This window comes from Salvia splendens, chromosome 19 (assembly GCF_004379255.2).
Source record: "Salvia splendens isolate huo1 chromosome 19, SspV2, whole genome shotgun sequence".
Classification (NCBI taxonomy): Eukaryota; Viridiplantae; Streptophyta; class Magnoliopsida; order Lamiales; family Lamiaceae; genus Salvia; species Salvia splendens.
In genome coordinates, this window is record NC_056050.1 from 25,507,185 (window position 1) to 25,530,012 (window position 22,828).

The window sequence follows — 22,828 nt, forward strand, 5'->3', positions numbered from 1 at the left end:
TTTAATTTTTTGGCTTTTAATTATGTCGTTTTTATTTTATTTGTCATTTGTAATTTTATTTAGGCTTTTTTAATGAATTTTATTATTATGGAAATGTTATTGTTTAATTGAATTTTAAATTAATTGTGCTCGTCCTTGCGGAAGAGCACAGCTGTGGGTGTTGCGCTCTTGCCAGAGAGCAGGCAGAAAAAGTGGGGCAGGGCCCACAACCGTGCCGCTGGCAAGAGCACGGTTGTGGATGCTCTAAGCCCTCCCCAAATTACTTTTTTTAATATTCTGTATTTTAAAAAAATTTGAAAATGTTGAAAAATGTCTTTAGCCCTCACCAAACTAATATATTTGAAGTCTAAAATGTAAAAGATTGAACAAGAAGGAGGAACTGAAAGTTGAAATTATACAAGAAATTTTAAAAAATGGCTATCGTTGCTGCTTGAGGAAGAAGATGAGATGAGATAACAAGACTAATTAAATTAATAAGAATAGTAAAATTGGAAAATGTCAAGTCCCCTACCTATAGGCTACGCCTATATCACATGTTCTTCTTCTATTAGTACTTTTTAGTGTATTAAAAATGTTTAATTGTTGCAAACATGTACTAAACATGTTTTTACTACTCTTATAAATACAGTGAGTTCAAATGTTTATCATTTTGATTCATTAGTTATTTTAAAATTTTAAAATTTTTTGCATCACTTATTATACTACTAATGATGTAGAGTTCACTACAACTAATACTATTTCAACTAGTTTATCAATTTTTGTTTCTAACTATACCAGTTTCATTTTAAAACTCGTGCTACCATAAAAATTTCTACTTTTAAAAGACGAAAGAAGTGTACGTTAACTAAAAAAAATTTATTGTACAGCCCCTGCCATAAAATATATCTGCGTCCGCCACTGATAATAGAAAAGCATAGTAATCTGAGACAAACGAGAATGGCGATGACGATGAGGGCCGATAATACGTATGACGCCGGCAGCCAAACAGGATTCCAAGCATGGGCGGGCACACATGTGATTAGGGAGGGGCTTAAGCCCTTCCCCAATTAATTTTTTTTATTATTTTAGTTATATAACATTATGATTTTGTTGGTATTTTGTGTAAAATGAAGTGCAAAAGCCCCTATCAAAACAAAAAAAATATAGAAAAATTATTATCTCATATAAAATTTAGAATATATAGCCCCTATTATAATAATTTTCTGCGTCCGCCCCTGGCCGTAGTTATACATCTTTCTTTTTATTTTCATTCTTTTGAAATCTCACTATATTGTAAACTATATAACTCTTATAACTGCAAAAATTGAAGTGAAAATTTGAATTCATTTATCTTCATGTCAGCAGCCTATCATCATTCACAACCTCCTCATGAAATAACCTCTCTCTTGCCTTTGCTGCCTGCAAATTAAGTGAAGTATTCATCGCAATCAGCACAAATTATTCGGAGAAATGACAACAATAACACGTAAAATACACGTGCGATAATGATAACGATGATGAAGAAGAAGACGAAGAAACGAAGAGGAACACCTGTTTCTCCCAGTCCGTGAGAGCTGTAATAATCGAGAGCATCACACACTGCATAATCGCGCCACACAACACTCCGATCCAGAGCCCCTTCCCCCTCCAATCCCTCCAAAACCCCAATAAAGCTGCAATTGGTAGTCCAAAGAGGTAAATTGCTGCAAGATTGATATAAGCACCAATATGCTGCCAACCACATCCTCTTGCAACACCTAAAAGATAGAGATCATATAAGCAAACAGAGATATGCGACTGAGCAAAACGCTTAAGAGGCGTGTTTGGTTCGGGCGATAAGACATGATTGACAAAATAATCCATCTCAATCAAGTTACCTGAAAGGACTCCTTGTGCACAATCTGCTATGATTGATAAACAAACAAGAGGAGCCATCCTTGTCACGTAGTCCACGACTTCCTTCTCACTGCTGAAAACATAGCCAAACACATTCCTACTCAGGAAGATGGCGAGGCTCACGACGAATGCATTCACTGTTGCAAGGATCAATAGGGCAACGACAGATAGACGTGCCCCCTGTGGCCTCCCGGCTCCAAGCTGGTTTGATATTCGAGTGCTGCACATTTGAGCTTTCGTTTAACCACAGTAAATGTTTAAACGCCAAATTGTTATCAAAAGTTTATAAAGTCATAAACAGATTATAGAGTGTTGTAAGGAGATTATAAGCTCGGTTAAACGCAATCTTATATGAGCCGTGAATCTACCTTGCTGAAGACGCCAAACCGTATGGTATTGCATAAAGTGTAGCAACGGTATTTAAACTGCAAACACGAGCAAAACAAGTCTTACAAACGGATCAAACTAATAGTAAAACAAAGCATCAAATAACATTAACAGCATTCTGTGGATTTTGAGGGTTTAAGAAGAGCCTACCACACAGAAAGCACCGAGGCTTCAAGCTGCGGATTTGGAAATAGCCCAGCAAGCAAGATTAGTAGCTCAAACGACCACCATTGAAGACTACAAAATTTCACAAATGAAACTGTTATAGTATAAAATTTAGTATCATAATGCAGTTATAGACAAGTGAAAGTTTATTACCAAATCATGGTAGCAGAAGGGATTGCAAACTTGAAAAACACTCCCATCCCACCAAAAATCTCCATTGAAAACGGAGAACGAGTTCTGGTGCAATGAGGGGAGTACTTCATGTACAAGCTCAAGATAGAGACATTCAACCACATTGAAAGATCCATGGCGACTGCGCCTCCAATGTTGCCAATCCCGGACTTATAAACCAGCGCCCAACAGAGTGGCGCGTGGAAACAGAGAGTGATGCACGAACTCAGGATCATGGGACTGATCATGCTTTGCATTTGATAGTAGCGGATGAGGGGCTGAAGGATGGCGTAGGCGAAGAGTGCAGGAATGAGCCATATTGCCATCTTTCCGGCCTCATGAGATATACGAGGATCTTGGCCAGCTAGTTTGAGTACACTCTCGACGTTTGCCCACAGAAGGGATACAGGGATGGAAACTAGGATCAGAGAGACGATGGCGGTGTATGTCTGAGTTCCTATTTTCTCGTATTGCTGAGCTCCAAACGCTTGTCCACTTATCGTCTCGAGCGCACTCGCCATTCCCAACTGTTCCACCACATGACAAAACACTAGTCAGATGGATAACTAAGTACACACTCTTTACTCCATTTCTATCAATCAAACTTATCTATCTCATCCACAAAACCAAACATTTTACAATTCCCTTCTATTTTCAGCTTCTTTTTAGTTCATCCATTTAGATCACAGCTAATAGTAGTAAATATGATGAGGATATGAGCATTCTTTGCAATCAGACTGTGTGAGGAAAGTAAAGGCATGATTTTCAGTAACTTTTGGTGATGAATCCCTTTTCCATAGAAGAAACAACTAGACTTAAAAAGGGTCCAACACATCAAGGTTGCCTAAATCATTGAATCTTGGACTTTTCACTTTTAGCTGCCACTAACATGGAGATTTCACGATAATCCTATTCCCGAACTTAGAAGACGTACAGTGAAAATATGTACGAGTTTCGTCAGTTCACGTATTCTATGGTCTCGCGAAGGAATAAGAGAAGATAAGGCAAGGGGCAGTTTGGTCATTTCACCGTATTTTGTGAGGGAACGGAATAAGAAAATAAGATAAAAGAGGAGGGAAAAAAGGCAAAAATCCCCTAAATGAAAAGTTCATGCACTCCGATCCCATATTCTGAAAGAGGTGCGAATAGGATCCCAAACCGTCCAATTTAATCCCAAAATCTGAAATCTCTCCAGTAACATGTGTTCTTTTTACTACGAAGAAATAATATAATCTGATCGTCGTCATAATAATAATCATAATCATAATCATAATGATAATGCAACATATGTAAAACTTCAAATAAAAATGAGATGGGATGTGGGTAGGGAGAGAGAATAAAATACGAGAAGGCTGAAGCCGGTGACGCTAGCGAGGGAAATGGCGATGGCGGAGCTGGAGAGAGCGAGTTCACCCAAATGGCCGACCATCATGAGTGATATGACTTGAAGCATGTAGAAGGAAAGAGTGACAGCCACCATGGGGCCAGCTACGTAACCCAATCTCTTCATCTCCTCCCTTATTTCTCCCCATCCCTCTGATAATCTTTCCTTCACCGCCGATCCTTCCTCCATTCTCTCTCGTGAGAATATGTCTCATTTCCTTTGCTAAATATATATAAGTAGGAGTTTAATGATTTTAATTTATATGTTTCTCATTGATGAGCAAAATACATGAAAACTGAATATTCTATCCGAACCAAATTGAAATTAAAAATTTGTTTCGGTTTTTTCATTTCGGGTTGAGTTTTCCAATTTCTGTTCGGTTCGATTCTAATTTTTGATAAATTTTTCGATTTTTTTGTAAAATCTAGAAAGTGAAATATATGGAGAATCTAAAAGACCAAATTACAGATATCACAAAAGAATTATAGAAATTTTTTGCTAGTACATACACATCTACACTTGTAATAATAATAATGGTAATTAAAATATAGTTAGGACAATAAATTAGTAAACTAATTGTATTAATTATACTATTTTTAAATAATCAATCGTGCATTAACTTTTGAAAATTATACTACGATACTTTAAAATTTTCTAAAAGATTTAGCATAGAAGTGTTATTATGCTTATATTATTTTATATATTTTGAGAAAAATTAAAAAAAAAAAGAAAATTCAAATAGGTAAAAAAAAAATTAAACCATATCAGGTGCATAATATAATTTTTGTTAACAAAAAGGGGATCATATTTACTTGTGAAAATCCCATAAATCTTAAGAATACAACACTTGAATTGGAAATTTGAATTCATTTATTTTCATGTTAGCAGCCTATCATCAGCATCATCATTCACAACCTATCCCTTGCCTCTGATGCATGCAAATTAAGTAAAGAATTCATCGCAATCAAAACATATTCTTCGGAGAAATGACAATAACACAAAAATGCGCGTGTTGTTGTCATTCACGAACACAACAAAGAAGGATAATGAGGATGAAGAAGAAGAAGACGAAGAAATGAAGAGGAACACCTGTTTCTCCCAGTCTGTGAGAGCTGTAATAACCGAGAGCATCAAACACTGCAACGTCGAGCCACACACCACTCCAATCCAGAGCCCCTTTCCCCTCAAATCCAGCCAAAAACCCAATGCAGCTGCAATTGGTAGTCCAAAGAGATAAAGTGCAGCAAGATTGATGTAAGCTCCAATATGCTGCCACCCACAACCTCTTGCAACACCTAAACGAGAGAGGATATATAAGCAAGTTGCTCGTATAAAATAGAGATATACGACTGAGCAAAACGCTTAAGATGCGTTTGGTTCGGGCGATAACACATGATTGATAAAATAAACCAACTCAACCAAACGTTCAGTTTGCATGATTTTAGGTCTCATAAATCTTACTCCTTCCGTCTGCCATTAGGAGTCTCATTTATGGGCGGCACGGGTTTTAAGAAATGTTAAGAAAAGCGGGTGGAAAAAAGTTAGTGGAATAGGGGTCCCACTTGTATATATTAGTTTTAAATGAAATGTGAGTGGAATGAGTTAGTGGAAGGTGGGACCCTATTATCATTTATGGTAAAAGTGAACCGGGACTCCTATTCGCGGACGGAGTGAGTATCTATCTCATACACCAAACAAGCGTTTCGTTTTACCTGAAAGGACTCCTTGCACACAATCTGCAATGATTGATAAACACAACACACGAGAGGAGCCATCCTTGTCACGTAGTCCACGACTTCCTTCTCATTGCTGAAAGCATAGCCGAAAACATTCCTACTTAGGAAGATGGTAAGGCTCATGACAAATGCATTCACTGCTGCTAGGAGCAATAGAGCAATGAAAGATAGACGCGCCCCCTGTGGTCTCTCAGCTGGTTTGATATTCGAGTGCTGCAAGTTTAGCCACCGTTAATATGCCACCGTTATTACCAAATCATGGTAGCAGAAGGGATTGCAAACTTGAAAAACATTCCCATCCCTTGTAAAATCTCCATTGAAATCGAAGAACGAGTTTTGAAGCAATGAGGGGAGTATTTCATGTACAAACTCAGGATAGAGACATTCAACCACATTGAAAGATCCATGGCGACTGCGCCTCCAACATTGCCCAACCCGGACTTATAAACCGTCGCCTAGCAGAGAGTGATGCACAAACTCACTAGCAAGGGACGGATCAGGCTTTGCATTTGATAGTAGCGGATGAGAGGCTGAAGGAAGGCGTACGCGAAGAGCGTGGGAATGAGCCACATTACCATCTTTCCTGCCTCGTACGATATATGAGGATCTTGGCCAGCCAGTTTGAGTAGGTACTCCACGTTTGCCCACAGAAGGGATACCGGGATGCAAACTAGGATATGTGAGGCGATGGCAGTGTAAGTCTGAGTTCCTATTTTCTCGTATTGCTTTGCTCCGAACGCTTGTCCACTTATCGTCTCTAGAGCACTCGCCATTCCCAACTGTTGCACCACATATCAAAACACGGGAGAAGGGAGTGATAATTAAGGCACGATTTTTTAGCACGTGATAGATAACTCAACACTCTAATTTTCCGATTCTGTCAATCTTATCTATCTCATCCACCAACCAAACGACATCCAATTCACGTCTACTTTGAGTTTCTTTTTAATACATCTATGTGTTTATGCATTTAAATCACAACTACTAGAATACTATCACTACATATGGTTTGAGTGATATGACATGATTGATGAAATAATCCAACCCGATTGGATGATTCGTTTGCATGATTTAGCACGTGATGGATAACTCAGTACGTACTCTAATTCTCCAATTTCTAGCAATCTTATCTATCTCATCCACCAAACCAAACGGCCCCCCGGCCTCAACCCGATTGGAGTGTATGTTTATGCACTTAGATCACAAGACTTCAAAAGGGTCCAACAAATCAAGGTTGCCCATCAACAAGGAATTTCTTTAACATGAATATATTGTCTTAAATCACTGAATCTTGGACTTTTCCCTGCCACTAGCATGTGTTCTTTGTCAAGCAAGAAAATATTTAATGAAACTAACTACTCAAGTGATTTTCATTTTTTAGCAAAAAACAATACATTCATTATTTTCTATTTTATTTTCTCTTACAGTATTTATTCTCTTTTTATATTTATGAGTACTTTATTCTGTCGCCTGCTTTATTCTCTTCACCTAAACCTCGTGCCCAAAAGATATCAGTTAACCTTATCATAATCACTCCACACAGTTTTTATTCTATCTTGCAAAGAAAAGGACAGGAACTATAATCAGTAAACAGAGAATATAATCAGACAGTGCCAAAAATAAAAAAGATCAGATTTTGAGAGAGAGGTGAATACGAGAAGGCTGAAGCATGTGACACCGGCGAGAGAAAGGGAGATGGCGGTGGCGGAGAGGGAGAGTTCACCTAAATGGCCAACCATCATGAGTAATATAACTTGAAGCAAGTAGAAAGATAGACTCACAGCCACCATAGGCCCTGCTATATGTCCCAATCTCTCCATCTCTTCTCCTATTTCTCTCCATCTCGTGCTCAATCTTGAGAATATATGTGTTTTTAACTTTTTATTATAGAGTTGTTGTCAACCAGTCTTTAGTTATTTCTTTTGTTTTGACTTTGCTTCTATTAATATTTTTTGTAATGTAGTATAGTAACTTTATTTATCTTGGAGTGGAGTGTGGAATTTTGTTGAATGTAGTAAAATTTAAATTATGGTCCTTATGTGATTCAAATATATTTGTATTTTCGCATGTTACGTCTCAATTCAAGACTATCTTTTTAATACCATTATGGACAATAATTAAATATGTTGTGCATCTAAAATAAATAAAAATAGTGCTCTAATTTATAGATCAATGAGATATAAGAATTGGACAATTGGTTCACATGAATCATCCAAATCAAAATTGTAAAAATCCCATAAATCTTATAACTTCTAGTACAACATTAGATTGGAAATTTAAATTCCTTTTTCTTCATGGTAGCCTATCATCACCATCATCATTCTCAGCCTCCTCATGAAATAGCCTCTCCTTTGCCTTTGCTGCCTGCAAAGTGTAGAATTCATCACAATCAACACAATTTCTTCTGAGAAATGACAAACAACACTGGTGATAATACGAAAATGAACACATGAACACGACGAAGGAGGAGAAGAAGAAACGAAGAGGAACACCTGTTTCTCCCAGTTGGTGAGAGCTGTAATAACCGCAAGCATCAAAGACTGCAGCGTCGCGCCACACAACACTCCAATCCAGAGCCCCTTCCCCCTCAAATCCAGCCAAAAACCCAATGCAGCTGCAATTGGAAGTCCAAAGAGATAAAATGCAGCAAGATTGATGTAAGCACCAATATGCTGCCAACCACAACCCCTTGCAACACCTGTGTGAGAGAGATAGAGTTAAACAAGTTGTTGATCATAACAATCATATCTATCTCAGACACCAAACCAAACGCCGCCTTTTACCTGAAAGGACTCCTTGTACACAATCTGCTATGATTGATAAACACACGAGAGGAGCCATCGTTGTCACGTAGTCCACAACTTCCTTCTCATTGCTGAAAATATAGCCAAAAACATTTCTACTCGCGAAGATGCCAAGGCTCACGACGAATGCATTCACTGCTGCAAGGAGCGATAGAGCAATGACAGATAGACGCGCCCCCTGTGGCCTCCCGGCCCCCAGCTCGTTTGATATTCGAGTGCTGCATAGTTGAAAATAAGTTTAACCAGAGCTAAGGACCATAGTAAATGAACTGTAAGATCTACCTACCTTGCTGCAGAAGCCAAACCATATGGAATTGAGTAAAGTGTACCAATGGTACTTAAGCTGTAAACACAAGCAAACGAAGAGTTAGAAATAGTTGAAACTAAAATAAAAAAACACTATGATTTTTGAGAATTTAGGAAGAGCTTACCATACAGAAAGCACCGAGGTTTCAAGCTGCGGATTTGGTAATAGCCCGGAAAACAGGATTAGTAGCTCAAATGACCACCATTCAAGACTACAAAATTTCAAAAAACGAAACTGTTATATTAGTAACATTTAGAACATGCGTGTAATAAATGTAGTTATAGACAAGTAAAAGTTTATTACCAAATCATGGTAGAAGAAGGGATTGCAAACTTGAAAAACACTCCCATCCCTGCAAAAATCTCCATTGAAAATGGCGAACGAGTTTTCGTGCAATGAGGGGAGTACTTCATGTACAAACTGAGGATAGCAACATTCAACCAAATTGAAACATCCATGGCGATTGCGCCTCCTATGTTGCCCAGCTCAGATTTATAAACCAGCGCCCAACATAGTGGTGTGTGGAAACAGAGAGTGATGCATGAAGTCACGAGCATGGGACGGATCATGCTTTGCATTTGATAGTAGCGGATGAGAGGCTGAAGGATGGCGTAGGCGAAGAGTGCAGGAATGAGCCATATTGCCATCTTTCCGGCTTCATGAGATATACTAGGATCTTGGCCAACCAGTTTGAGTAGATACTCCACATTTGCCCACAGAAGCGATACGGGGATGCAAACTAGGATCAGAGAGACGATGGCGGTGTAAGTCTGAGTTCCTATTTTCTCATATTGTTGAGCTCCGAACGCTTGTCCACTTATAGTCTCTAGTGCACTTGCCATTCCCAACTGTTGCACCACACATCAAAACATAAGTCACAAGGGAGAAGGGAGTGTGATAAGGAACAATTTTTTAGCACGCGATGGATAATGCAACACTTTAATTCTCCAATTCTATCAATCTCATCCACCAAACCAAGCGTCATCCAATTCATTAAGGATATGAGCACTCTGCAATCAGACAGTCTGAGGAAACTAGACTCAAAAAATGGTCCAACGAACCAAACTTGCCTAGACTTTTCTTTAACACGATGTTGTCTTACATCATTGAATCTTTAACTTTTCCCGGCCACTAGCATGTGTTCTTTGTCTTGTAAGAAAACGCTATAAGTAACGAACCACATCGAAATCAACGTACATCTAACACCACTACTCCTAGTATTTCCATGTTTGAAGAATGAAACAAAACACCCTTGGTTTAAACTACACAGAAATCAGTCAATCTCATCATCATCATCATCATCATCATAATAATAATAATAATAACTCCACACATCTTTTCTTGGATGAAAAATGAGCCAATAAAAGCATAAAAAATGCATACCTTTAGTACCACTATATACCAATCCATGAAACACATGTACACAGTAATTGAGCAATCACATTAAATGAATAATGCCAAATTAGGAAACTCTTGCCATGACATTATGACTCACGCAAGGACAACTAGTGAAAGAAGACTATGAATGACTCTTAAAAGTTTGTTCAAAATTAGGTCTGTGATGCTACTTTTCCATATCTAATCTAAATTAGTACACAAATCAAGTTTATGCCTAAACTACAGCTTCAACAAACTTAGCCTAAAATCAGATAATATAATCAAACAGTAACAAAAGCCAAAATAAGAAGTACTAGTACTAAAAAAAGATTGGATTTTGAAGATAGAAGTGAATACAAGAAGGCTGAATCCGGTGACTCCGGCGAGAGAGACGGCGATGGAGGTGCCGGAGAGAGCGAGTTCACCTAAATGGCCAACCATCATAAGTGATATAACTTGAAGCAAGTAAAATGAAAGAGTGACAGCCACCATAGGCCCTGCTACATATCCCAATCTCTTCATCTCTTCCCTTATTTCTCCCCATCTCGTGCTTGTCTCTGCAAATCTCTCCTTCACCAGCAATCCCTCCTCCATTTTTGCCTCCCTCACACTCTCTCTCTCTCCTTCACCAGAATATGTGTTTCGTTAAATACAAATTCGATTGGATTTTATGTTTGTTCTTTTCTAGTGTGATGTCTACTGTGGCTCCAGTAATAAACATTTAAATTTAATTACATACCATTATTTGGTGTTGGCTACAACAATGCATCTACAAGTATTTAAATTTTAAGCCGTGTTCATGTATCTAAAAGTAATTCATTCATAAATACTTATATTATTTATATTTATTATTTTTCATGTTTTTTATTTTGTCTTGAGTAGTTGATTTTGAATTTTACGGGAACATTATATTAATAACAAATAATTTAAAATAATCAAAATTTCTTAAAGGAACGAAACAAGATATAATTATATCAAAATTGTGGATATCTTTGTTCTTGTTGAGTCATATATTATTCGATAAGTAAATAAAGGTCGAAAAACGAGTTCGGTAAACAGATAATAAAATCTGCGGTAGAGTACCAAAACATCACGTGGAAAAGTCACGAGCCATCAACAATTCTTTGAAAAATCAATCGGTACGATCAATTCAGCCATAGAATTCATGATTTAGGTCTCATATTCCTATGACACGAATTATTTGCGTTTTAGTTTGAGATTATTTATTTTTATATGAAATCGTATTAATATTATAATTAGTTAAATAAATTTTTAAAAATTATTTAGACTTCACATTCTATTAATTTTTTCCACTCACTTTTTAATACATTTTCTTAAAATTCAAGTCGAGTCAGACTAAGTCTATTATGGCGGAAGGAGGAAGTATATGTTTTTAATTATATCTTATTAGGCAATCTAAATAAAAATTTGCAATTATAGATATATTATTATTGTTATTTTATCAATATTTTCATAAAGAAATTTTATTTCAATTGTTACGTTAAATATATTTAATTATTACGTGTATTAGTTAATTAAATTTAATTAATAAATTATAAATTTAAAATTCTAATAACGACTTGTCTCCTGAAGAGATGAAAATCGTGCATTTAACAACCGGCATTGTGTCTGAAACTCTCGCGGTAGTTAAGGAACTAATTCGATACATCACTGGATTACTTCGGAAGGAAAGTGCAGGTGATGGCGCCATTTCAGTAGATTCTCTAGAGAAGCTGCTGAAGCTATGCCAAGAAACTGGAGTGCAGATTGATGAGCTCGGAGCATGCCTTTACCGGAGGTGGCTCTTGAGAAGATCTCGAGCTTCAGCAATGAAACTGAGACGGAGCTTCGGAACCTTAAAGGCTTTACAGAAGACTTCGCCAAAGCCTGCACCAGTTTGAGAAGCTCATTGAGACTATTGGGAACTGAAATAGGTTGTTCTAACGTTGGTGATCTTGTCCCAAAATTGGAGAATCTTGTCGTGACCAGCTAATCAATTTGATTACACTATCAACCTATGTGTAAGTATCCATACTCTATTAGAAAATACTTTTGGTTATAATATGAAATCGTGTTTCCATCTAAGATATTCACAAAAGCTACAGAACCTAGGGGAACAGCTTGGTATTTGAGTCCCTTCTTCATTCTAAATATCAGAATTGTATTACAAAACTCCTAAGCTGTCCTAGTCATATTTCATGAATAGAAACAAATGTTTTCTTAGTTTGATATATTAACATGTTTACGTCTACCAACTTTTCTATCACTTATTGCTTCATTTCTCCCCTACGTTCCCATCGAACCTTTTCATTGTCTACTTGTGATGTTCTTGTATCATTGAACTACACTGTTCCTCATGGCTTTATTTGTGAGCAGACATATATGTGCTAAATTTGTTTGTTTACTCATATTTGACAGTGATCACCAATACAACAATTAATTACATATTTTCTGTGATCTTTGCTGTACTAGTATGATACACACACGCACACACACTGCTTCTAATAGTTCCATGATTCTTGAGCTGTGTCTGCTTCGCTGCTTGCCCCCCAGAAAACTCGAGTCTCAGCAATGGCACACTACAACTTATTTGCACACAGTTATCGTTCCGATTTTCCTCACCAGGTGGGAATACGACACGTTTTAGGTTTATGCTTCTTGACATATATTGACTCATGATCCTGGTGATGATCCTGAATTTTCCTGAAAAACAACTGTGGTGATTTCTCATGAAGGGAACAGTTTAGCACCGTGTTTCTTCTCCCTCCATGTTGTCCTCCCCCTCACGATTTCTTCATTTTTGCTCTCCCCCTTTGTCTGAACCAGATGAATGTAACTGAGTAGCTTTTGGTTTATGGCTCCTAACAATCCATTTCCTTGAAGGATTTGTGAGGAAACCGTGTGCCCATTGAGACCGATGTTCTCGTTGAATTGAGGCTCACACAAAGACTGAACCACATCCGAACTCCCACATTCTTTTCTGTATTCTAGGACTATCTCTGAGAGCTGATGCTTCTCCAAGAACTCATCTGGGATTGTCTGATCAAATTGAAAGAGTTAAAGAGTTTTATGAGGATTGTAACCGGGCATAACTAGAGCGAGCTTGCACGTTTTTCGAGCTTTACCTCGAGCATCCATCGGAGGTACTTGACGTTGTTAACATGCTGGTTCATGTCCAGATCACTTCTCTTTGGCTGCGGGAAAGAACATGAGTTCAGTTGCTACACTTGTTTGTTAAGGTGTAAAGTTGAAAGATACCTTCAAGTTTGAGTGCACATAGCGTGCTTTGTCGTCAAGTTTCTCGATCTTTTCCGGGCTCTCTTCCTCTATGGCGTACTTCTCAATGAACCATGGCGCAATCTCAGCCCTCACCTCGTCCGGCATCTTCGACAGACGCCTTGTCTCCTTGTTCATCATCACCCACGTACTATTGTTCCACCACACATCACATACCATCTTAGTATTCATCGAAATAGATTGAAACAAATCAAAACAGACGCCTCGTCTGCTTGCTCGTCGTACCTCGTTGCACGTATGAATACGATCCCGGTGACTTGGCTTCTCAGAAGCCAATCTCTCCTCATCCCGTTCTTGCCCGATGCTCCAACCCATGTGTCGATCTCCATCACCTCTCCCCTGTTTCACGCACACACACTCTATCATCAGTGACTGTTCAATGGAATGACGATCTCATGACTGTAATCTAGAGAACGACTAGAGTGACGATTTCATGACTGGAATCGAGATCGAGAGATTACCAGATTGGGAAATGATCAACTTGAACTTGCATTCTTGAAACAACCCAAATGAGGTTATTCCTCATCATTCCATGAGTAGCTCCAAACCCATCACTCAACAGTCCTGACATCCACACATGATTCAGCGCCGTTTCCTGCACCAAAAACTTAAGCATTCAGACACTTCTCCTCTTTCCTCAAAAACATCGAAAAAAACATAGGAATCTCCAAAAAAAACCCAACCATCACAATCACCTGAAGCAAGTTCAAAAGGCTCTCAATGGTGGCAGTTTTGTCTGCCCCAACTTCATAAGACCGAATCACCACAGTCTGCCTGTACCCAACTCCCTCCTCCACCATCTCCCCGTGCCGATACAGATCCACCATCTGCTTCCTCCTCGGAATATTCTGCCGGAGATGCTCCTCCAACACGTCCTCGTCCACTCCACCGGTACAAGGCAATGGCATCGCATGATCCTGCCTCAACACGCCCATCTTCGCAGCCACGAAGCTCTTGCTCCCGTTCACCTTCACGCAGTTGAGCTTCTGCTTGCTCGGGTCTCCGCCTCCGCCTATGTAGACGGCGGTTACGGTCATAATTACATGCCGCAGAACACAAGCCATTTGTTCTGTTTTGCTACAAACAGTGGGAAAATGTTGTGGAAATTTTATTTTCCTAGTTTAGTATGATGGTTATATAAGGTGTGGGGCGGAAAAGACTAAAGCCTTTCTTTTTTAACTAATTTAAAAAGAAGGGAACGAGGAATAGAGCTTTGTTCTAAAATATGGTTGTTTTCCAAGGTGTTTATGTGTCAGTTGATTTATGTTTTTTTGTGGAGCTTTGGCGTCTGTACTTAGCTGTAATCGTCAGTGTTGAAATAGACATATAAACATTTCATTTAATTAGTTAATTTTTTTCATTTAATTAATCATGAGCTACTCTCTTTTTCTCCTCTAAATTTGGGGGGTTTTGGCGTTTTCGGTTTGCATGAAACTGCATTTTGCGTCTGTGTCTGTTAGGTTCATTCAAGTTTTTTCTTCTCTCTACTGAAATCCTGCTTTTTGTTGTATTTTTGAGTGAAGCTGGAGACAGAGAGAATGTAGTTAGTTAGTAAGACGCTTCTCCTTCTTTTAATAAGTCAGATGTTTGAGTCATCATGGGATGATTGAGGAACTGTTATTAATATTCAAGTGAAGCGGGAATGGGATGTTAAGGTTTTTCGGTAACTTTTTTGTTTTGAGTGATTACTTACTCGCAAACCACACTCACTTAGTGACCACTTTTTATTTTGAGTTACTACAACTTACACACCATACTATACAGATTTGGTCATCCGAACTGGTTAACTAGTGATTTTAGGAAAAAAGCGTCTTATCAGCTGAGTTGTATTTGGTTTAGGGTTTAGGTACTACTATTTTTTTAATTATCATGTTTAATTAATTATTGTTTTTGTATCTTTACAAGAATTTTAAAGTTGAAACGACTCGATTATCCCTCTCTTTATTTCCTTCATTGGATTTTAAGAAGGCTATATCATAATAGAAGGGAGGATTCCATTATATGCATTTTTTCTTTATACACAAAATGTGTGATGTTTTCAAGAAAGATTCTTAGTAGAAATTTTGTAAAAATACCATACTATAGTAAGCGCAATTCTTGTTGACGTTCTTAATGGTCATATATGACTGAATATTTGAGGTTAAAAGAAAAAATGATTGTGAGAATATGTGTGAATTGTGATTAATGTTTATTGTGTTGTTATATTTTCAAAACTTTCTCGAGGATAAATTGCACAGGTCTATCCGTCAAATACTATAAATTTATTAGGCCATCCACAATAGGCGCCCAGCGACCGCCCAGCCGAGCGCCGGCGCTGGGCGGTTCGCTGGGCGGTCTATTGCAGTCGCCCAGCGGACGATTGGAGAGAGAAACCGCGCAGCGCTGGGCGGTTTCGTGGCGCTGGGCGGTGCGCTGGGCGATCCGTTCGGCGCTATTGCAGCGCCCGGATCGCCCAGCGCGATTTTTTTTTTTAAATTCGAATTTTTTTAAAAAAATCAAATATAAAAAAATATTATTTATTTATAAAAATTGTTTTCTATATATAAAAATCAATTTTTATAAATAAATTTATACTAGAAATTCGTAATAGCCCATATATATTTAATGGGCTTGCAAATTTATGAAACTCATTCTTGGTTGTCTCTCTTTTATAGAGACATCCTTGAATGTTTTATGTTCCACTTTCGATGTGGGACAAACTCATTCTTGGTTGCCTCTATTTTATAGAGACATCCTTGAATGTTTTATGTTCCACTTTCGATGTGGGACAAACTCATTCAAGGATGTTTCTCTTTTATATAGAGATATCCTTGAATGTTTTATGTTCCACTTTCGATGTGGGACAATCTCATTCAAGGATGTTTCTCTTTTATAGAGAGATATCCTTGAATGTTTTATGTTCCACATTATGTTCCACTTTCGATGTGGGACAAACTCATTCAAGGATGTTTCTCTTTTATAGAGAGATATCCTTGAATGTTTTATGTTCCACTTTCGATGTGGGACAAACTCATTCAAGGATGTTTCTCTTTTATAGAGAGATATCCTTGAATGTTTTATGTTCCACTTTCGATGTGGGACAAACTCATTCAAGGATGTTTCTCTTTTATAAAGAGATATCCTTGAATGTTTTATGTTCCACTTTCGATGTGGGACAATCTCATTCAAGGATGTTTCTCTTTTATAGAGAGATATCCTTGAATGTTTTATGTTCCACTTTCGATGTGGGACAATCTCATTCAAGGATTTTCTATAAAATTGTATTTTAAATTATGTCATTTTTATTTTTTTAAGATTTTAATTATGTCTTTTTTTTATTTTTTAACTTTAAGTTGTAATGTTATTTTAAATTTTCATTTGTAAATTTAATTAATGTAATTTTTTTAATTATGTAATTTTTTTTAATTATGTACTTTTTAAATTTTATTAATATTAGTGAATTTTCCCGTATATGTCTCGTAAATTAAATTTCGTATATTGCGTTATTGTTAATTATTGCATTTTGTATATATTTGTTAATAGTGATGTGGATAGTATGTGGCTAGGCTATGGCTGGGCTATTGCTGGGCTATTTGCTTGTTTTGATGATGTGACAGGAGGATTTTTAGTGCTGATGATGTGACAGTGGCTAGGCTATTGCTGGGCTATTTCTATTGTGGATGGCCTTACCATTATGGCAATATTTGGTGATGTGGATAGCTGACATTCAATGGTTACAGATTCTATTGGCCAAGATAAATACTTGGAATCCACCATGTTCACATTGCTTTTCAATTTTTAAAATGAAATAGATTCCATAGTAATTTCCTTCCACTTTTGAGTTTTTCTTGTTAGTATCCTTCACTTTTAGTAATTCCCTTACTCCTATTCTATTTCCAACATGGAACACTAAACCATAAAAACTAGTAAGAAAAAAGTGAATTATGTGCTTAACAAGCACTGTCTATAAAACCATAAAACTTATCTTGGTAGTGTTTAATAAACTCCATAGCTTTTTTTCACAAGGCTCAAATAATAAGCCGATTTCTAATTAGATTTATTCAGATTGATAAATAAATAATTTGTTGTAGGAGTATGTCAATATGGAAGACAAACGGTTTAGAATTCAAAACTCATCACCCTTTCATTTCCATAAGTTCAAAAAATAGCCTGTTTCGAGATAAATTTATTCAGTTGGATAAAGAAGTACCTCCATCCCTGAAAATTTGTCCCATTTTTTCATTTTCATCCGTCCCCTAAAATTTATCTCATTTCATTTTTTACTATTTTTTATAATGGACCTTATATTCCACTAACTCATTTCTACTCACATTTTATTATAAAACTAATATATAAAAGTAGGACCTACAATCCACTAACTTTTTTAACTCACTTTCCATTACATTTTTTAAAACACGTGCCGAGTCAAAGTGGGACAAATTTTTGGGGACGGAGGTAGTAATGTATTAAATTATTTTCTATTTATCTACTCCTACTACTATTAAAAAAAAGGGAAAAAAAAAAATCGGTTAAATGAAACGGTTTTTTTAATGGGATAAAGAAGTAATGTATTAAATTATTTTCTATTTATCTATCTACTACTATTAAAAAAAAGAAAGCGAAAAATAAAATCGGTTAATTGAAAACGTTTTTTTCAACCAACCCGAAACCAATTAGATATTCGAATTAAGAAGTGGACGCGCACGATAGCAAATCCATGTGCTACTCAACTACAACACGCCTTGCCCTGCGCCAGCATGAACTGAAAATTATCACCGCCTAAGCAAACTATAACCAATCATCTTCTCCAAAATCCAGCTTCTGTTTCTGCTTCCACCTCCAACAATGGCGACCGCGCTCGATTTCAAATGCTTGAACTCGTTTTCTCTCTCTACAACTCTCTCGCACATCAAGCAGACACCGCCTAATTCTCGGAGCTTCTCAAGTAGGAAGCGATTCAGCAGACTGTCTTGTTCTGCCGTCGAAGATGCGACGCAGAAACCACAAGAAATCAGCACATCCAGCAATTTCAGTGGTGCGTAGAAACTCTTATTTTCTATTTTTTCTGTTTAAATTTCATAGATTCAATATGAATTGGTAATAGTAGTTGATTTGAGTAGTGAATGATACCAGCTTTAGATTTAGTTTTTTGAATCAAAATTCAATCAGTTAGAACTTGAATATTTGGCTTTTTTTGTTACAGTTTGGATGTTTGATCATCGAATCTCTTTCTTCCTGTGTATATGGATTATGATTATGCAATTTGTTAGTATGATTTAATCCATTAATAATTGGAGAAAAGTTCTGCCGATTTGATAGAGACGGTTACATCACTGCATATTTTTATCCGAGTATCTAAAACACAAGCTGGATTAAGAAATTATATAAATTATGATTTATCTATGTAATTGCAGACTCTAGCAATGAAGCAGAAGAAAATCCTTTTCTGAACAACAAGTCAGATGATGGAGGAAATTCCATCTACGACATTCTTTATCCGAGCAAAGAGCTTCTCCCAGACGACGTAGAAATGAGTATATACGACCATTTAGATGAGCTGAGGCAGAGAGTTTTTGTCTCTGTTTTGGCTGTGGGGGCTGCCATTGTTGGTTGTTTTGCCTTTTCAAAGGATCTCATCTTGCTTCTTGAAGGTCCGATGAGTGCACAAGGCGTTCGTTTTCTACAACTTGCTCCTGGAGAATTTTTCTTCACATCTCTTAAGGTTTGTTTGTATCCTCATAACCTTTGATCAGTTTAATTTTTGTAAGACAACCGATGTTCGTGAATTTGTGTAGCTTGCTGTGATCATTCCTGCTGAAATCTGCTCTTGGGACTGTACTTGTGTTGTGTGTTAGTTTGTGATAGAAATGATGTGATCGTGTTTCATTCATAAGTTTTGATAGTTGAGAGTTTTTACCGTAATATCCATTCTCGAATTGGACTGATTACCGCGTTTTTGGACTAATATCTTTGCAGGTTTCTGGATACTGTGGTCTTCTGTTAGGGATCCCTGTGATTCTCTACGAGATCATAGCCTTTGTTCTTCCAGGTCTAACATTGGCAGAGAGAAGATTTCTTGGGCCGATTGTCCTAGGCTCATCCGTCCTCTTCTATGCAGGCATTGTCTTCTCCTACCTCGTTCTCACTCCAGCTGCTCTGACGTTCTTCATTAACTACTCCGATGGGGCGGTTGAGTCCCTGTGGTCAATTGATCAGTACTTTGAGTTTGTGCTTGTGCTCATGTTCAGCACTGGCTTGTCATTCCAGGTTTCCTCTCAATATTTATGTCAATTTTGCAACTTTTTTTCTCATGTATTTGTTGTTTTGTCTGTTTACATAAATTTCCATTTGTGGAATGATTTTCAGGTCCCTGTTATACAACTGCTTCTTGGACAAGTGGGGTTGGTTTCTTCTGCTCAAATGCTGTCTATATGGAGATATGTGGTGGTTGGCTCAGTGGTTGCTGCTGCTGTGCTCACTCCCTCGACCGATCCTCTAACTCAGATGCTCCTTGCCGGCCCTCTTATGGGTCTCTATCTTGGTGGCGCAACCATGGTCAAGGTCCTTGGTCGATAAACTGTTAGAATCGAACCCCTTTTAGGGTGCTGCCGATGTTCTTGTATAAAGATTTTTTTGTCTGAATCATAGAGTATGCATACTGGCTTTAAAATCTGTATGCACAACAACAAATGTGACGTCGTTTCACTACATACAATGTTACATTTGTGAAACATATTTTAAAGCTTGATATGCAAAATTAATGAAATTTTAGAAATTTACATATGCTTTTATTTTAAACAATAGCTTTGATAGATAGAATACTACTATAAACTAATTCATGACAATTTTGATCATGTAATCGAAGTGATCAACTGCTCACAACAAGATTTTCCAATTTTGGGACAATATCACCTACGTTAGAGCAACCTAGTTCGTTTTCCAATTGTCTTAATGAGCTTCTCAAACCGGTGCAAGCTTTGCCAAAATCTTCTGTAAAGCCCTTAAGATTCCGAAGCTGTGTCTCCGATTCATCGCTGAAGCTCGAGATCTTCTCCAGAGCCACCTTAATGGCGGAGATTTCTTGAGGTGGGTAAAGGCATGCTCCGAGCTCATCAATCTGTATTCCGGCTTCACGGCATAGCTTCAGCAGTTTCTCCAGAGAATCTACTGAGATGGCATCACCACCTGCACTTTCCCGCTGAAGCAATCCAGTGATGGATCGAATAAGTTCCTTAACTACCGCGAGAGTTTCAGACACGATGCTGGTTGTTAACCGCACGATTTTCATCTCTTCAGGAGACAAGTCGTTGCCCAACTCTCCGTCAAAGGAATCATCATCATCGACATCAGAGATGGATTTGTCTTTGCCTTTTGTAGAGCCGTGAGCAGAAGCTTTGTCTGCTGAATCAGGGGAAGCTGGCTTCAGTTCCATCATCTCACGAAGCACATCCTTCATTGAAACTGTGGCTTGTGTCATTGCTCGTCCAATAGCTGTGACGTTTGTGGCTGGAGTCTTCTTTAGGGCAGAACAAGCATTCCATACTGTACCTACGAGCTGTGGGATCGCGAGTTTCTGGGTTTTATTTGATGATGACCCTGCAAATTCGTTCAAGAAATACCACATCACGATTTTAATCAATGCTACCAAGACAAGTACTAGAAACCATCATGAAGATTCAACTTTCCTGCATGGGAAAACTGTGCACTTTTTTGTAAAAGCCAACTTTTATAGGTTACTTAGATCTCTAGAATAATGGGTATATTCTTGTGCTAACTTGAGAAGAGATCATACAATAAGTCTAATACAAAAGCATCATTTCTTATAGAATCAAGATTGGAGTTACCTCAATGTGTGTGTGTGTGTGAGAGAGAGAGGGGGGGGGGGAGAGTACCATAGGAAGACACAGCTCCCTGTAAAAGCATGAAACTGCTGTCAACGACTTGCTTTACAGAACCATGAATGCACGACAAGAGAGTGGGACCAGCACCAACTGAACTTCCATGGGAGAGCAACAGGAAACCTTGTAGAGTATTGAAGTATGATGCCATATTTTCTTCAAGGGCTTTAATTTCAAGAGTTTCTCCAGTATACAGCATTCCAACTACACATAAAGCAATATAAATGCAGATAATTAGTATTGCGATTCGCGCACACGTGTAAATAAATATTGCCTAAACTTGGCTCTTATCCCAACAAAACAACGGATGCAACCAAGCTATCAACTCTTCACACACAACCAAAGTAAAAGATGCATAGCTTGAAATAAAGCTTTACATAGAGGTCAAAAGATGTTTTGATAGTTAAGGTAATCTTTTAAGAAAATTGAGCCAATTACATACTATAATCAAACGTCAAAAGATGCTGCAAATCAAGCAGAAGGTAACAGATACTTAGCTAAGGCAATCACTTCAGAAATTCTAGCTAGTTACACATAATTAAACACCAAACTTTCTATTTGAGCAATATATTATTATTATCCTTTATTCATGTAAATATACAACTGCAGCATACATAAACCTAAATTTCTTCCAATTATAAATCCTAAATTAGGTTTAAGCAGAACAAACATGACAACATAAAAGAAACAGAGTAGCTATAATGAGAGAGTGAGAGAGACCCATAGTAGCTTGTTTGGAGACATGTTCACCAATCTGAATGACCTCTTTCCACCTCACTTTCTCAAGAGAAGAGGCCGGCGTTTGATCCAATACCTGCATAACGCATCTATTAACAGAAGAGCCAAGGAAAAACCACATCGCTCAAAATTGACAAATTCTCAACGAAATATCCAACTTCAGATTGAAAAGGTAAAGGAAAATTGATGAATTACCTGTAATGTTTCGTGTACGGTACTGAGATGCTCACTCAGAACTCGATTCAGCTGCTCCCTAGCTGCTTTCCCCATCTCCACTACGCGCACATACACACTCACTATGTGTAGAATTCGTCGCTGCTAATTTCCATTTTGAGGGTTTATTGAGTGATTTTTTAGGACAAATGAAATCCAGAGCTTTAATGGGCCGATCAAATGGGTTAGTTAAAACGGATCCGGATTCAATATGCTTTGTTTAATACTAACATCGACATAATACACTAATGGGCTGGATATTGGGCCTTTCATTAAATAAAAAAGCAATGATATATATAGTAAGTATTACTTTACTTTAAAACAAAATAAAATTATAAAAAAGCAAATTAAAAAAATCATAAATTTTGTTCAAGATCTGATTAGTCTCGTAACTTTAAAAATTGGTTGTAAAATTCATGAATTTACATTTTCCAATCTTCCCACATCTTGTTTGTATTTGATTTGTCACCTGAAAAATTTTACATGGACGAGATCAG

At 37.5% G+C, this 22,828-nt stretch overlaps 5 protein-coding genes and 1 pseudogene across 6 annotated transcripts; 1 reads left to right on the forward strand and 5 right to left on the reverse strand.

Moving 5' to 3' along the window:
• Positions 1–1,198: 1,198 nt before the first annotated feature.
• Positions 1,199–4,171, reverse strand: LOC121778653 (protein DETOXIFICATION 12-like). 2 transcript variants are annotated; one of them, XM_042176039.1, is made up of 7 exons: positions 3,944–4,171; positions 2,581–3,125; positions 2,413–2,499; positions 2,244–2,300; positions 1,857–2,095; positions 1,531–1,736; positions 1,199–1,398 (listed from the first exon to the last, which is right to left on the reverse strand). In XM_042176039.1, exons 1-7 carry the CDS (start codon positions 4,169–4,171, stop codon positions 1,333–1,335), a joined length of 1,428 nt encoding a protein of 475 aa, XP_042031973.1. In that variant the 3' UTR covers positions 1,199–1,332. The 2 variants fall into 2 exon arrangements, with proteins under 2 accessions (XP_042031973.1, XP_042031972.1); XM_042176038.1 differs by lacking the exon at positions 3,944–4,171 and adding an exon at positions 3,533–3,544.
• Positions 4,172–4,924: 753 nt separating this feature from the next.
• On the reverse strand, positions 4,925–7,538 carry LOC121779232 (annotated as a pseudogene).
• A 320-nt stretch (positions 7,539–7,858) lies between these two features.
• Positions 7,859–10,847, reverse strand: LOC121780431 (protein DETOXIFICATION 12-like). Its single transcript, XM_042178060.1, has 7 exons — positions 10,564–10,847; positions 9,133–9,677; positions 8,954–9,040; positions 8,809–8,865; positions 8,502–8,740; positions 8,211–8,416; positions 7,859–8,082 (listed from the first exon to the last, which is right to left on the reverse strand). The coding sequence occupies exons 1-7, from the start codon at positions 10,798–10,800 to the stop codon at positions 8,011–8,013; spliced, it is 1,443 nt and encodes a 480-aa protein (XP_042033994.1). The 5' UTR covers positions 10,801–10,847; the 3' UTR covers positions 7,859–8,010.
• Positions 10,848–12,933: 2,086 nt separating this feature from the next.
• Positions 12,934–14,567, reverse strand: LOC121779233 (palmitoyl-acyl carrier protein thioesterase, chloroplastic-like). Its single transcript, XM_042176551.1, has 6 exons — positions 14,199–14,567; positions 13,965–14,098; positions 13,729–13,842; positions 13,465–13,633; positions 13,332–13,400; positions 12,934–13,245 (listed from the first exon to the last, which is right to left on the reverse strand). The coding sequence occupies exons 1-6, from the start codon at positions 14,565–14,567 to the stop codon at positions 12,934–12,936; spliced, it is 1,167 nt and encodes a 388-aa protein (XP_042032485.1).
• A 3,618-nt stretch (positions 14,568–18,185) lies between these two features.
• Positions 18,186–20,280, forward strand: LOC121780047 (sec-independent protein translocase protein TATC, chloroplastic-like). Its single transcript, XM_042177571.1, has 4 exons — positions 18,186–18,517; positions 18,897–19,204; positions 19,459–19,749; positions 19,849–20,280. Exons 1-4 carry the CDS (start codon positions 18,328–18,330, stop codon positions 20,056–20,058), a joined length of 999 nt encoding a protein of 332 aa, XP_042033505.1. The 5' UTR covers positions 18,186–18,327; the 3' UTR covers positions 20,059–20,280.
• Positions 20,216–22,472, reverse strand: LOC121780045. Its single transcript, XM_042177569.1, has 4 exons — positions 22,314–22,472; positions 22,101–22,194; positions 21,375–21,584; positions 20,216–21,078 (listed from the first exon to the last, which is right to left on the reverse strand). Exons 1-4 carry the CDS (start codon positions 22,386–22,388, stop codon positions 20,351–20,353), a joined length of 1,107 nt encoding a protein of 368 aa, XP_042033503.1. The 5' UTR covers positions 22,389–22,472; the 3' UTR covers positions 20,216–20,350.
• Positions 22,473–22,828: the final 356 nt, after the last annotated feature.

Excerpts from the sequence above, each read along its gene's own strand:
- LOC121778653 (XM_042176039.1), bottom strand. The coding sequence starts at position 4,171 with ATGGAGGAAGGATCGGCGGTGAAGGAAAGATTATCAGAGGGATGGGGA. Across the intron at positions 2,301-2,412 it reads GCCTCGGTGCTTTCTGTGTG|TTTAAATACCGTTGCTACAC; the intron begins GTAGGCTCTTCT and ends TCGTGTTTGCAG. Across the intron at positions 2,096-2,243 it reads GGTTTGGCGTCTTCAGCAAG|CACTCGAATATCAAACCAGC; the intron begins GTAGATTCACGG and ends TCAAATGTGCAG.
- LOC121780431 (XM_042178060.1), bottom strand. The coding sequence starts at position 10,800 with ATGGAGGAGGGATTGCTGGTGAAGGAGAGATTTGCAGAGACAAGCACG. Across the intron at positions 9,041-9,132 it reads CCTTCTTCTACCATGATTTG|TCTTGAATGGTGGTCATTTG; the intron begins GTAATAAACTTT and ends GAAATTTTGTAG. Across the intron at positions 8,417-8,501 it reads TGTACAAGGAGTCCTTTCAG|GTGTTGCAAGGGGTTGTGGT; the intron begins GTAAAAGGCGGC and ends TCTCTCACACAG.
- LOC121779233 (XM_042176551.1), bottom strand. The coding sequence starts at position 14,567 with ATGGCTTGTGTTCTGCGGCATGTAATTATGACCGTAACCGCCGTCTAC. Across the intron at positions 14,099-14,198 it reads GCCTTTTGAACTTGCTTCAG|GAAACGGCGCTGAATCATGT; the intron begins GTGATTGTGATG and ends TTTTTGGTGCAG. Across the intron at positions 13,246-13,331 it reads ACCTCCGATGGATGCTCGAG|ACAATCCCAGATGAGTTCTT; the intron begins GTAAAGCTCGAA and ends CAATTTGATCAG.
- LOC121780047 (XM_042177571.1), top strand. The coding sequence starts at position 18,328 with ATGGCGACCGCGCTCGATTTCAAATGCTTGAACTCGTTTTCTCTCTCT. Across the intron at positions 18,518-18,896 it reads CACATCCAGCAATTTCAGTG|ACTCTAGCAATGAAGCAGAA; the intron begins GTGCGTAGAAAC and ends ATGTAATTGCAG. Across the intron at positions 19,205-19,458 it reads TTTTCTTCACATCTCTTAAG|GTTTCTGGATACTGTGGTCT; the intron begins GTTTGTTTGTAT and ends ATATCTTTGCAG.
- LOC121780045 (XM_042177569.1), bottom strand. The coding sequence starts at position 22,388 with ATGGGGAAAGCAGCTAGGGAGCAGCTGAATCGAGTTCTGAGTGAGCAT. Across the intron at positions 21,585-22,100 it reads CTCCAAACAAGCTACTATGG|TTGGAATGCTGTATACTGGA; the intron begins GTCTCTCTCACT and ends CTTTATGTGTAG. Across the intron at positions 21,079-21,374 it reads GGGAGCTGTGTCTTCCTATG|GGTCATCATCAAATAAAACC; the intron begins GTACTCTCCCCC and ends ACGAATTTGCAG.